The sequence below is a fragment of the Pipistrellus kuhlii genome, unplaced genomic scaffold, assembly GCF_014108245.1.
Source record: "Pipistrellus kuhlii isolate mPipKuh1 unplaced genomic scaffold, mPipKuh1.p scaffold_m20_p_11, whole genome shotgun sequence".
NCBI classification, from domain to species: domain Eukaryota; kingdom Metazoa; phylum Chordata; class Mammalia; order Chiroptera; family Vespertilionidae; genus Pipistrellus; species Pipistrellus kuhlii.
In genome coordinates this window covers 35,213,850-35,227,958 of record NW_023425416.1, presented here as the reverse complement: position 1 = coordinate 35,227,958, position 14,109 = coordinate 35,213,850, and the positions used below count along the sequence as shown (strand labels likewise).

The window sequence follows — 14,109 nt, the reverse complement described above, 5'->3', positions numbered from 1 at the left end:
TCTTTCTCTAATTTAAATCTCTGGAAGTTTTTCTGGAGCAAACAACTCTTAAGTTTTATATAAGCTGTTTTAGAAGCAAAATAGGATCCAAGTGAAAGCACCAAGATATTTGGTGCATTCTCAAAGAAACAAGGTTAATATTTAAAGTAGTTTATAAAAATATATGGCCTGAAAAAATCAAGTGCTTGGCTCATAAACCAGCCTCAACATTCCTGGTAGGATGGCAGGGACACTGGGTGGCATAAGTCCAGGTGTCACATTTAGCCAAAGAGGCCCTGAGGACATGATTGATTCAAGAAGAGATGCCTAAAATTAAAAAAAGAAAAATAAACAGATCAAAATATAGAAACATTTCTGCTTATAAAAAATTAATTTTTTCCATTGGACTTTGAAACTTTGAGAGATAATTATAACTGCATTAAAATTTAAGATGTATGTGACCTATTTTCAAATACAGGTTCTAATTGAAGACTGACTTAAAAAATTGCCTTTATTTTAACTTTGAGATTAAATCATGAGCTCTCCTTTGGTCTCAGCTATATTCTAGCCATGGTTTTATGATGAGTCACTTCAAAAGTAAGATTTTTTTTAATCTGAGGTCACAAAAGAGAAATTTTGATTCTGCAATTACAATTTTAGAAGCTTTGTGCTTAAAAGGAGGAAAGGAATGCATTTAAAGTTTTACTTTCTATCACATCCTGCCACTCTTGGTTTAATTTTGATATGTGAACCCATGAATATCTACAAAGAGTTCCTTCACCTATAAAAAATCATAATCTTATTGAGAATGACAACCTCGGTTTGGGGCCATGATGTAATAAAAAACTGTAATTGAAGTAATGATCTATTAATCTTGATTTATTTCATGTAATTTTCTATATCATATTGCTGTGATAGTAAGATATTTCAATTAAAATTTCCTAATTTTTAAAGTTCCCAAGTATATTTAAATCAGGAGACTGTTAATGTATTTTTTTTTTAAAGACATGGTAATTGATTTACATTGTCTGGTTTTCTGACTTTTCTCCAATTTATCTTTTAAGTTTGATTATGATAGCTACATTTGTGTGGATTTATGTAGAATATGATATATAAATATATATTTATCATTAAAGCCGAATATTGTGTATATGAATATAGTATATGTATATATTATGTATTTACAAAGTTACAATAATGCTATTTTTAAGCCTAGTGTTATGGGAATCTCCAGATACTACAGTTTTAATTTTAAATTCATACTGCACTCTAGTGGGGAATGAGATCAATGCAAAATTGTTCTTGTGTTGATGCTTCATAGCCCTAATTATGAGCCATATACAGTTTTAAAAGTGACGAGTAGAAGAATGCTGTGGTGTATAATTTTCTCAATGGAGAAAATGCTATAAATAACACTTACATATTATTTATTTAATATATTTAGTATTTAGCTGTTATAGTATAATATGATTTTGTTTCTAAATTATTATGAAAATAGAAGAAAGCTCACTACTGGAATAGTTTATTTATAGTATATTTGAAATATAAATAAATATGTATATAAAGATGTACTTATGTTATGCAAATGCTACTACAAGAAATTTTTATATAATAAAGAGCTTATATGCTAATTAGACCAAACAGCAGAATGACCATTCTGATGACCTTCTGAGGCAGTTGGGGCTGTGAAGGCCAAGCCCCTTGCACACATTTTGTGCATTGGGCCTCTAGTGTGGAATAAAAGTTAAATCCCATATATTCAGGTGAGGATTAAAAAACAAACAAACTCAGTTTTTCTACCAAGAAGACAGAAGAATGATCAATTTTCTTCATAAGTTTCAAAAATGAGTATTAGATTTTTAAATATTTGCTTAGACTATTTTAATTATCATCTTAATTTTATGCAGCGAGTCTATTTAAACTCTCCACAGGCACCTTTGACAATAATGTCTTTGTCAACACTAGAATCACCATTTGAATACCTAATTGTTTTTACACTTTTTTTCTATTTTAATTAAATGAAGGCTTTAAAATTCATATAAAATGCCATCTCTTTAAATTTTTTGTTAAATTAGGGATGACCTTGGTTAATAAGATTACATAGGTTGCAAGTGTACATTTCTATGATACATGACCTGTACCCACCACACAAAGTCACATCATCTTCCAACACCATATACCTGGTCCCCATTACCCTTTACTGTGCCCTACCCCCTTTCCTCTGTAACCACCATAATGAGGTCTGTGTCCATGAGTTTCAGTTTTATATCCCACATATGAGTGAAACCATATGGTTCTTAGCTATTTCTGACTGATTTATTTCATTTAGTATAATATTTTTAAGGTCTATCCATGTTGTTGCAAATGGCAGTATTTCATCTTTTTTATGGTTGAGTAGTATCCCATTGTATATATGTACCATTGTATATATGTACCATTGTATATATGTATATTGTATATATATGTACAGTATATATGTACAACACATATAGTATATATTATATAATCCTCTATTGAAGGACATTTAGATTGTTTCCATGTCTTTGCTACTGTGAGTAGTGCTACATTAAACATGGGCAAATCAATGGAGCTTGGATTTGTGACTTTGAAATAAAACACTGAAATTACTTGTTAGGCAAAATTTTCCACTCAATTTAATTAGGTACTGCTTTCAAATAAGAACATGCTTTTAGATAATTTAATTTTGTATGAGTGATTGTGCAAGTTGTGATAGAGTTGAAATACTAAACTAAAACTGAAGTTTATGAATTTTTCTATGGAGGTTGGTTGGATAACACGTGTGTGTGTGTGAGTGTGTGTGTATGTGTCTGTGAATAGGTCATTCTTCATCTTGATTGGAATGAATTGTAAATAAGTTACAAGTACTCTGTTGATGTGTGTTAGAGTTTTGGTTGGTATGTTAGTAGGTGAGTAATTTAGTAGGCAAAGTTGAATTAGAGAAAATGGCTTGAACTCATGGTCCATATTTAATTTCCCACCCTTTCCTTCCGAAATTGTATTTACCTTGAAGTTATAGGGCAACTGGAGAATTCTGGGCCTTCCCTTCAGGCATGTGAAGCCATTATATTGTACTTTAAGTTCGTATATGGCCATTTAAAAGATAAGAGAATATGATTTTAGGCTAATTTTTAAATTCAGAGCCAAGATGTTGGGCCACATAGAAGGCAGTGGAAATGATAGAGCAAGAGATGAAGAAGAGAATAGAAGCTGCTTTCTTTGTGTGTTTTTTAATCCCCAGAATACTACACAAGTTTGTAAAAATAGAGTAATTCCTGTTTTATGTCTCAAGGAGAGAAACAGAAGATAATTTTTTCCCTATTCCCCAACTTAAAAAAAAAAAATTGAATAGCTCTGGCCAGTTTGATCATTCAGCCTGTGGACTGAAGGGTCCGGGTTTCCCTCCTGGTCAGGGGCATGTACCTAGGTTGCAGGCCCCATCCAAGCCCAAGTTGGGGCGTGTGCAGGAGGCAACCAATCAATGTGTCGCTCTCACATCGATGTTTTTGCTCTCTTCCCCCTCCCTAAAAATTCTAAAGGGGGGGAAAAATCTTCAGGTGAGGATTAACTACAACAACATTTAAAATAAACTTATTATTTTAAGATAGTTTTAGATTTGCTGAAAAGTTGCTACAGAAGTGGCGTTCCCATACACCTCAACAATCCAATATCCTCTATTATTGACACATTGGATTAGTATGGTGTGTTTGTCACAATTAATGGACAAGTGATAATTCATTATTACTAGTAAAATTTCATACTTCATTTGTATTATATTAGTTTTGTTACATTCAGGGTTCTTGTAGTGTTCCACAGTCTCATCCAGGATACTATGTTTAATCTTAATATTTCCTTAGGCTGTCCTGGACTGTGATAGTTCCTTGTTTTTGATAACCTTGGCAGTTTTCAGGTGTAATGCTGAGGTATTTTGTTAAATGTCACCTGTTTGTCTTTTGTCTGATGTTTTCTCCGGATTTAACTTGGGTTACGTGTGTTTGGGAGGAAGACCTCAGAGGCAAAGTGCCATCCTCCACACATCATATCAAGGATACATCCATCCACATGACTGTCAGTGTTGTCAGCCTTGATGACATGGTGAGGTAATGTCTGCTAGGTTTCTCCACTGTGCCATTGCTCTCTTTATTCTTTTTGTACTGTACCAGTTGGAAGCAAGACACTAAGCATAGTATAAGGGATAGAGAGTTATACCCCATCCCTCCTTGAGGGGAGTGTATCTATTTAAAATATTTGAAATATTTCCACTTGGTCAGTTTCTAACTTCTTCCCCATTATCTTTTTTAATTCCCACCCTGAGGATATTTTTCCATTGATTTTTAGAAAGAGGAGAAGAGAGGGGAAAAGACAGAGAGAGATATCAATGTGAGAGATACAATGGATTGGTTGCCTCCTACACGTGCCCTGAGCAGGGCTTAGGCCAGGAAGGAGCCTGAAACTGAGCTACATACCCTTGATCACAATCGATACTAGAACCCTTCAGTCCACAGGAGGATGCTCTGAGCCAAACCGGTGAGGGCTTCTTACCCATTTTTTATAATAGTACCGGTATATCCTCATTGATAGTTATCTTATACTGTGGGTTATAATCCAGTAATATGTTATTTAGGTTGTTGCTCTAGCTTTGGTTATTGAGGGTTTCTTCAGTGGGCTTTGCATTTATTCTCCAACTTTTGATTATATTCAATTGGGTTATATCAATTAGGGTCCTCCAGGGGTATGTCCTGTTACCCTTGGTGGGAGGGGAAGATCATGTCAGCACTTTTCAGGACAGTCTGGATACCAAAAGCTGGTGCTTTGGGATCAGTAGTAACATTGCAACTTTTGTCTCAGAAGGCTCTCTAGTGGGTCAAAACAATGGACTATAAATCAATTTCAAGAACCATATTGCCTCCCAGGAAAGTTAGTAATTCCCATTTTATTTTATGCAAATTATGCTCAGATACATAGTTCAATGTAGCTTACCAACCATGAGTTCTCTTATATATGCCATGTTTTAATTATTTCTGAGACTCTGATAGATTAATTATAGTTCCATATCTATACAATTTTAAAAACACACACAAGCAAATCATTAGTTCATACAATAATAATTCCCAGTATAATTCTATTCCTTGAATCTATTACATGATACAGGTCAGATCCACATTATTACATTAAACTACAGATTTTCACAGTGTCTTAGTGGTTTGGGGGAATAGAAATAAGTTGAATCCATCCATGTTGGGGAAAAAACGGACAAATTGATCAAATTTGAAGAGTTTCAACCAGTTAGCTAAACCCTATATATGAACACTGAGATTTTTTTCTCAGTAGAACTCAAATGAACAAAATTTTCCTCCAGGGATTTAAACATGTTACTTTCACGATATTGAGAATAAAAAATCCCATAATGCCTCACAATTCAGAGTGCCACTTGAGGCATTGCAGCTTTCTTGCAAAATCTATAAATGTTTTGTGATATCACATCCAGTCTCAAGAATTTATTTGACATTCCCCCTTTCTCCCAATGTCCATACTACTAGTTCTCTTACTTTACTTTCTGATGTCTTTGGGTGGCTGTCCTTGCCCCTAGGCCTCTTCATGCAAAATTAATTGTTGACTCTGCCTGATGACAAGATTTCATTTCCTGTTATGACCAGGGAAACCCTCATGCATGAGCAAATAAACCTCACAGCCTTGGTAGAAAATTTCTCCTCCAATGTTTTCATCTGCTAAATTGTGGTTAGACATTTTTGTTTTATGAGTCAGGGTAAAAAAAAAAAAAGGTTTAGCAAAAATGATGGGTCACCAGGGCCTATGTTCTGGGACTAGCTATGTACTGTGGCCTAGATCTGACAAACCTAAACCTATCATTCTATCAACTAAAGCTCTTTTTTGGATAATTTCTTTCAAATATGTGGATTTTTTTGTTTTCATAACATGTAGAAATGTGATTCGATTTAAATTTTTGAAAATATAGAAAGAAGCCAACTGTAACTCTACCATTAAACATCAACTCCTAATATTTTTCTAAGTCTTATTTGTGTTTTACATGTTTGTCAGCATATGCACATTTATGCTTATTTTTTCTTTATTGTATGGAAAAAAATTCTCATGTTAAAAAATGTTCTGATCTGCTTTTATTGGTTATACAATATCACAGTGGTTAAATACCTTATTTACTTATTATTTTTCAGTACTTAATGATACCTGAGATAAAAGACTAAAATTATAAATCAACTCTAGAAAAAAGTTTTGAAACATTCTGAATGCAACCTGGAATATACACAGAAGTTCATTTCTTTATATAAAATAAGAAAAACTAATATATTTATATATTTTGTTTAACTAAAATTATGAAATAATTTTACAAAGTTTCCAAATTTTCTTTTAAATATGAACATTTAAATTTTATATTTATTATTATCCTAATAAGGTTACCTGAGTAAGAAATATAAAGTTTCCTTTTTAAAATGAGGTTAAAGTATTTTAAATAAATTAGTCCTAAAAATGTATAAATTATATATTTAAAAATATTTTACTCCTTAAATAATCTCCTTCATATCCTTTAAGAAATAAAACTATTGCGGTTGGTTTAAGTTCAGTTGTTATGTTTTTTGTTTTGTTTTTCAATTGCTAGCAAACGAATTTTGCATATTGTTAATATTATTCGGGCATTTGTTATCTCATTTGCCTGATCCCAAAGCCCTTGCCCTCCCATCATTATAAGTAAGGTGGATAACGGTAAAGCCTATCCTTGTATTGCTTACCAGTTCATCTTCATAGCCTAGAAAGTACCTGCCACATAGTAAGTAATTAATAAATGCACATTAACATAACGATTTGCTTTCCATTGCCAATACTCCCAAAGACTACACAATACATCCTTGAAGAATATGGAAAATTATAATGAAGAAATTATATCTAAACTATAAGAATTCTACAGAGTGCTATGTAGAGAAAGCACAGAAAATTTTTAGAAAGGAATCATCATTAATTGACTTATAAATAAATAGTAAAATATGTATTGCAATAGTTCCTTTCATTATTGCCATTTTAAGACCAGAGGTGCTGGAAATGTTAATTGCTCTTTTTCTCTTAGATTTGAATTTACAGAGCATGTATTTACATAAAAATAACATATGCAAACATAATTCATAGATCAGTTGCACTCTTTTTCACCCTGATTATGAGGTTATCTTGAATATTCAGAACCTGTTTTGTGCTTCTGATATAAAACATAAAATTTTAGATGTTGTAACCATTTTTAGCATTTTTTGCATATTTAGGATTGTCTCTTCAGATATGTGACTTTACTTAATTGCAAGCATTATAAAAGTAAGATTATTTTATTTAGTTCAATCAAAAGGAAATATATAATACATTAATAAATGCTAGAGAACAAGATGACTAAGAACCGGGTTTTGGAGATAAATAAAACAATGTTTATCCCACACTATATTACCTCTGCAAGTTATTTATCCACTCTAAACTTAGCTTCCTCAGCTATGAAACAGGGCAAGTTAAATGCCTAATCTATGACTATGATTTGACATAGAAAAATTAGGATAAAATATTTGCCATTGTGTTCCATTAAAGAGGTTACTCATTTTGTGATAGTACAAAGCAACCTATTGAAATAGGAGAACGTGGACATTTTTAATTCTTACGTTTATAAACTTTATTTGTTACTCCATTTAATTATATAAAGGGATCCCAGAAATCTTGATCAGCTTATCCATAACTTTCTTTGCAACCTTAGATTTCACTTGTGCACAAGACGGAGAGAGTGAGGCTGAATTTTTACCTGATGACTCGGAAGAGAAACCAGAAAGGGAAAAGAAACATACTAACTTCACTCTGTGCAACGTGTGCAACATTCAGCTGAATTCGACCGCCCAAGCTCAGATCCACTACAACGGCAAATCCCATCAAAAGAGACTGAAACAGCTCAGCAATGGGATGCTGAAAATCGACAATGGTAAGTTTTTTCAAAAAGCATGTCTTCTCAACTTTCCATCATCAGCTTCCATGATTTGTATAACTGCAGATATGAAGGTAAGAGAATGGATTTTTATTTTTAAGACCTGGAAAAATTATTAAATGGAAGCTTGTGGCACAGTGTATTATAACTTAAATAATGCCTCCCAGCATTTTGGAGTGGACAACATTTTGTTTGTTGTGTATACCTAACTGTACGAGGGTGTGATCAGACCACCCGCATATTTGTTATGATTTGAAAAAGTTGACATTAAAGTTGCTTGATTTTTGTTGGCCTTTAACATAGTTATTTGGAAATGAGCATCTTTTTACATTGTGTAGGAAACAATGTTTGTGTGTTTTTAACGTGTTAAACAAAAAACTTTCATGTGTGAAAGCTTTTCTGAGAGAAAGAGTTTATTGAACCAAACATGCTAGCCGGAGAAGGACCACATCAGAGTGCCTGTGTCTGAAGCCCAATAGCAGGGCGATGTGGAAAAGACACACATGTTTGCGGGACTGGAGCTGATGGGTTCTTTTATGGAAACAGTTTGGGAAAGAAAGATATAAGTTGTTTAGAAAGAATTGACATTGGCTGGCACCGGTTTGGCTCAGTGGATAGAGCGTCTGCCTGCGGACCGAAAGGTCCCTGGTTCGATTCCAGTCAAGGGCATGTACCTTGGTTGCGGGCACATCCCCAGTAGGGGGTGTGCAAGAGGCAGCTGGTCGATGATTCTCTCTCATCGACGTTTCTAACTCTCTATCCCTCTCTCTTCCTCTCTGTGAAAAATCAATAAAATATATTTAAAAAAAAGAAAAAGAATTGACATTGACCATCTTAATGTGCACTTTAGAGAGGTGTCTATTTGGATTGTTTGTCTTCCTTTTGTTAAGTTGTATGAATTCCTTATATATTTTGGATATTAACCCCTTAACCGATGTATCATTGGCAAATGTGTTCTCCGTGCAGTGGGTTCTCTTGTTTTGTTGATGGTCACTTTTGCTGTGCAGAAGCTTTTTATTTTGATGCAGTCCCATCTGTTTATTTTCTCCTTAGTTTCCTTTGCCCTAGGACAGTGGTTGGCAAACCGTGGCTCGCGAGCCACACACGGCTCTTGGACCCCTTGAGTGTGGCTCTTCCACAAAATACCATGACCTGGGTGAATCTATTTTGAAGAAGTGGCATTAGAAGAAGTTTAAGTTGAAAAAGTTTGCCTCTCAAAAGAAATTTCAGTCATTGTACTGTTGATATTTGACTCTGTTGACTAATGAGTTTGCCGACCACTGCCCTATGTGATGTACCCACAAACATATTGCTAGGAGAGATTGCTGCTTATGGTTTTTTCTAGGATTTTTATGGTTTCCTGTCTTAAGCCTTTTATCCATTTTGAGTAGACAGTATTTATGTTTGTAGATAAGGAGGTGGGAGAAGGTGAAGTGGGGCTACTTCTGGGAAAAGTCCACCAGGAGGAACTGTTTGCTCCAGTGGATTGATGTTGGGCAAAAGTCTGGAACACGCATATGTAAGCAAGAAGCAGAGGAGTCTATGGTCAATGGCACCTGGCTATTCTCTTTAGATAATCCCAGAAATATCATCCTGAATGTAGGCAGCCTTGTGTTGGGTTTACCATGCTGTTAATTGATTAACTATTTTCCTTTCTCCCTTTGACTTGCTATAGTTTAATTTAGGACATCTCAGAACTTTCTCCTTGTCATATACATGGTAGGGGCTTCCGTTGGTTGGTAAGATTGAAGTTGATTTTAAAGCAATATGTATCTTCCAAAGTCATGTTTTAACTAATAAAATTGGACCTATTCATACATGCAGGTTGTTTAAATTCGCTAATGAAAAATTCATGGTTTGTCTAATTTTTTAGACTATTTTAAAATATGTGATGATTTTAGGAGTACACAGATTTCAAAAATAGCATAAAGATACTTTTGGGAACAAATGGAAAAATGGAAGGTTATCAGAGAGGTGAGGGAGGGAGGGGTTTCCTGGACTAGGGACTTTGGAGCAATAAAACAATAGCAATTACAAAGAGTTACAATATTGTATTCTGGTGGATGTTTCAAGTTTGAGAAGTAAATATAGTTTATTCAAATTTTAATGACATTTAAAAATGTGATTAAATTTTGATATGTTTAAATATTCAACATCATAACAGTTTTTAAATATAATTTTGTAGTTTACTTCAAGGCTACCAAATCATAAGAAGAAAAAATCCAGTCAGTACATTTTTAAATGGATTTTTTTTTTGCTACTTTGCTTTGTATTAACTTAGTAGAAATGCGCTGCAATATTCCCATATTCTCCATATTTCTCTTTCTGTTGTATGGCTAACAGTTAATTGTGGATGTTATTAGTCAAAAAGGTATATAATAATAATGGCCATTAGAAAGTAATTGAGAATTGCTAAAGGCAGAAGATGAATTAGAAAGGCAAATGTACTTATTAAGTCATGTTTAAATATACATAGTTCACAGGCTCTTTTTTGTCCTAGTTTCTATGATATCATTTGTTCCTTCTCTAAAATAAATTTGTAAATATAAGGTATCCTATATAGTAAAGATGTAATATGCAAAAGGTCTTTACACCATGAGCATGACAGACAGCTTAATTACTGGATCACGGATCAGCAGGAGGGTGGGGCAGTGAGCTACAAGCTGGTGGTGGAGAGCTTACAGGAGTGGGCTGGCAGCAAGCTATGAGGAGGGGCAGGGGGGAGTGGAGGGAGCTACAGGAGGGCAGCAGAGAGCTACTAGCGAGCTACTTAGCACACGGATTTGTGTGCAGGGCTACTAGTGTGAAAAGAAACACCAAGTTGACACTATCACCTCCAATAATACAAACTTTTCATTATCATTGACATTTAGGTAGAATTGTCTTAAGTAGAGCGTGATTCAATTTTAAGTTGTTTTTCATTAAGTTTGTATTATTGGAGGTCGTTCCAGCCTCAGATTTGCTGATGCCACTGGGACAGATCTATCACAGTCGAGCCTCACATTCTACCCAGTCCTGCTTTCCTCCTGCATCACAGTTATAGGTCCCTAATGCACAAAACCATCTCAGGCTACCTTTTGGGTATCCCCCCAAAGATGCCATCAATGCTTCTTGAGTCTTTTTAAGTAACATGCAGAATGTGCTTTATTGTGCAAAAGCAAAAACAATTCCCGCCCCCACATGTATCTTCCATTTGATGTCTGTACATAAGCTTTCTCATAAGAAATGCAAAGGGAACAAATAATTCAATAGTATTTATCGTTGTAGGTATTTTATATACATTATTTGCTGAGCCACAAGAACAATTCTGCAAAGCAAATGTTATTCTATTTACAAATAAGATAGCCAATAATTTGAGGGACTAAGAGACTTTGCCAAATAACTCTGTTTGTTTATAAGCTTGCCCATGTCTCCATTATCAGCAGGGTGCTAATCTCTCTGTAAACTGACATTCAACATCCACAAATTGATGCCACACATTGGGATATTTTTCTAAAGTTATTGACTTTGTCATTTTTTAAAAGCATTTAACATACATTATTGCAACAAAGTTTATATTTTCTTAAATTCTCTTCACCACATTTGTTGTAAATATTTTGTGCAGAATGGAGTCATATAAATAGACCATTTTGTAATTTATCACTATGTGTTCCCTCTTATTCCAGAAATATATTTATTTTTAGTAGCACACTTTTTAAAGATGAGATAAGATTCAGAAGTGAAGGGGCAGAAGTCTATTCTATAATTGAAAGTTGCTTAAACATGTAGATCATATTATATTCTAGAGATTCCACAGTTCACTTTCTCATGAAAACAATAAGCCAAAGAAATTCAATCCACGTGGTTTATTTTTATTTGTATAAAATATTTGATTTTATATTTATGAGGAAGTTGAGTTTTGCAAATAATTATTTTTATGATAAAAATAATATTATTTCATCTGACTGTCCACAAATATTTAGAAATAAAATAAAAATCACCAAGAATTCTACAAAGGTAACTTACCTCTCTAAACCTTTTGTTACAATTCTCCTAGTTATGCAAATAAATATGAGTAAGCAATAAATCATACATACAATATCACATACATTATAACGTAATACTGTTTTCAGATCATTACTTTTTATGTATGCATATTTTAAAGAAATTAATAATGGAGCAACATTTCTGGCTAGATATTAAGATTGTGCTGATGCAGGTCACTTTGCTTCTCAATTATGTGATACATTATATAATGGGAAAACCTAAACATTTTAATGAGGTTGAAAAGAAAGTATTATAAGGGGTTTTATCAACAAATAGAAATGTGAATGTTGGAACACATATGCTTCTTTGATTCAGAACATTTTGGAATACCTCTTACTAAGTGTACAACTTTCAGGATATTTAAAGCCTCTATGGCCAACTAATTTAATTCTATTTCATGTGTTCTCCTTGGTTAAACTGTTGTTCATGCTTATTGGAAACTGAGTAACAGGTTGACCTGTGGTAATAGGTTTATTGTATTCACACTGTCTTTGTCATATTTGAGTTATTTTAGTAAGCCTGGTTTTCTATGTTTATTGTTCTGAAACTGCTATCAAATAATTCATTTTTATCTAACAGAATTCCGTTGCTCATTATTTTACCACATTAAAATATTTTTACCCTTATCTACCTCCTTAGCATTACATTTTCTTTTATTTAACATAAAATCTAAATATGATTTCACTTTCTAGCTCTCACTGATCTATTCTCTTTTCTCTTTTAATTTATTGTCCCAGATGAGGTTTAAAATACCAGGAGATTTTCAGTTTATGAGATTTTCCTTCTGTAACATTGGTAGTTAATAAAAACAAAAAATTAAGACTTGATTTTATAAACTCATTTATATATAGATTTGTCTCATCTTTTTTTTTATCTCTAAGGACTATTTGTGATTTTATAGAATGTCAATAGATTAATTAGATATATTTTGAATTCATATTAATTCCTTTTGGGATCAATTTTATTTAATAGTGATAACTGCTTTCTTAATTATATCTTATCCAAATTAGTCTATGGCATATTTGTAGTGTGGCAGTAAGGAATACTGTTTTGTTTATAATTCTCTTTCTCTCTTAGAAGGTTTAGCCAAGGTGAGGCAATGAAAAAAAATGCTGTCATTCAATTGCCCAACATTATGTAATGACATTTTGTTCTTGGGTGAGTGATCTAAGTTTCTTTCTATCATTGAAGGATAAAAATACAAGATAAAGTGACAAATGCTAATTTTATCACGTTCAGATTTTAAGTAGATTTCTGACTTTGGTTACTGATTATTTTTCTCCCCGAAGAGAAAACACACTGATTATTTCAAAGGAAATAAGACTATTAACCACTAGCTACTTGCTTCTCCTGGACTTAATATTCATTCCACTGGAAGATGCTATCTTTTTCAACACAGATTTTTTAAAAAAATCTAAGTTACATCCTTGACAAGCCCCCCTTTCATGGGGTAATGTCGAAAGTTTTACAATCTGAGGCAGCTAACCCAGCTGACCCCTGTCTGAAGACCACCCCAGCGGGCTGCTGCACCAAGGAAGTGAACTCTAGTTCCTCCTGACTCTTGCTACCAATGAAACATTAGATGAAATGGCCATTAAGAGAAAAAAAAGAAGAGCGAGTTACATGCATGTCATGTAGTTTGGGAATAGAATTTATTTGGGGTACAAGAGATTTCCATCTGTGATTCTCTGTGTATTTGCTTGTGTATGTTTGGGAGAGGTTTGAAGAATTAGAGCAATTGGGATTTCACAGCACTGACAGAATAATGCTGAAAGGGCAGAATACCTGTATTGTCCATCTGGACTTCACATCTGCTGTCACAATTGTCAACAACTGCCTCTTGTTCCCTCACCTTTTGCCTCTTTCAGTTACCAACCACTTCCAGTCCTAGTGTTTCTCTACCCTTCAATTTTAGAAAAATAATCACTTTTCTGCTTTTCTACATTTGAAAGGTTTTTTTTTGTTTGTTTTTTGCTTTTATTCTGTTCTCTTTATATTTACCCTAAACTTTAGTTCTCATGGTAACAGAGCTATAGATAATGGAGGTGGGACTCTTTTATGTATACATTTTCCCTTTTCTAAACAAGTTATTTTGCAGTTGCTAG

At 33.6% G+C, this 14,109-nt stretch overlaps 1 protein-coding gene across 3 annotated transcripts in view; it reads left to right on the top strand.

Moving 5' to 3' along the window:
- Window positions 1-14,109, top strand: part of ZNF385D (zinc finger protein 385D) — a 663,079-nt gene that overhangs the window by 108,285 nt on the left and 540,685 nt on the right. For all 3 annotated transcript variants that reach the window (XM_036431595.2, XM_036431594.2, XM_036431593.2), the window contains exon 2: window positions 7,757-7,975. In XM_036431595.2, the coding sequence (XP_036287488.1) occupies window positions 7,757-7,975 (219 nt within the window). The remainder of the gene's footprint in view (window positions 1-7,756; window positions 7,976-14,109) is intronic.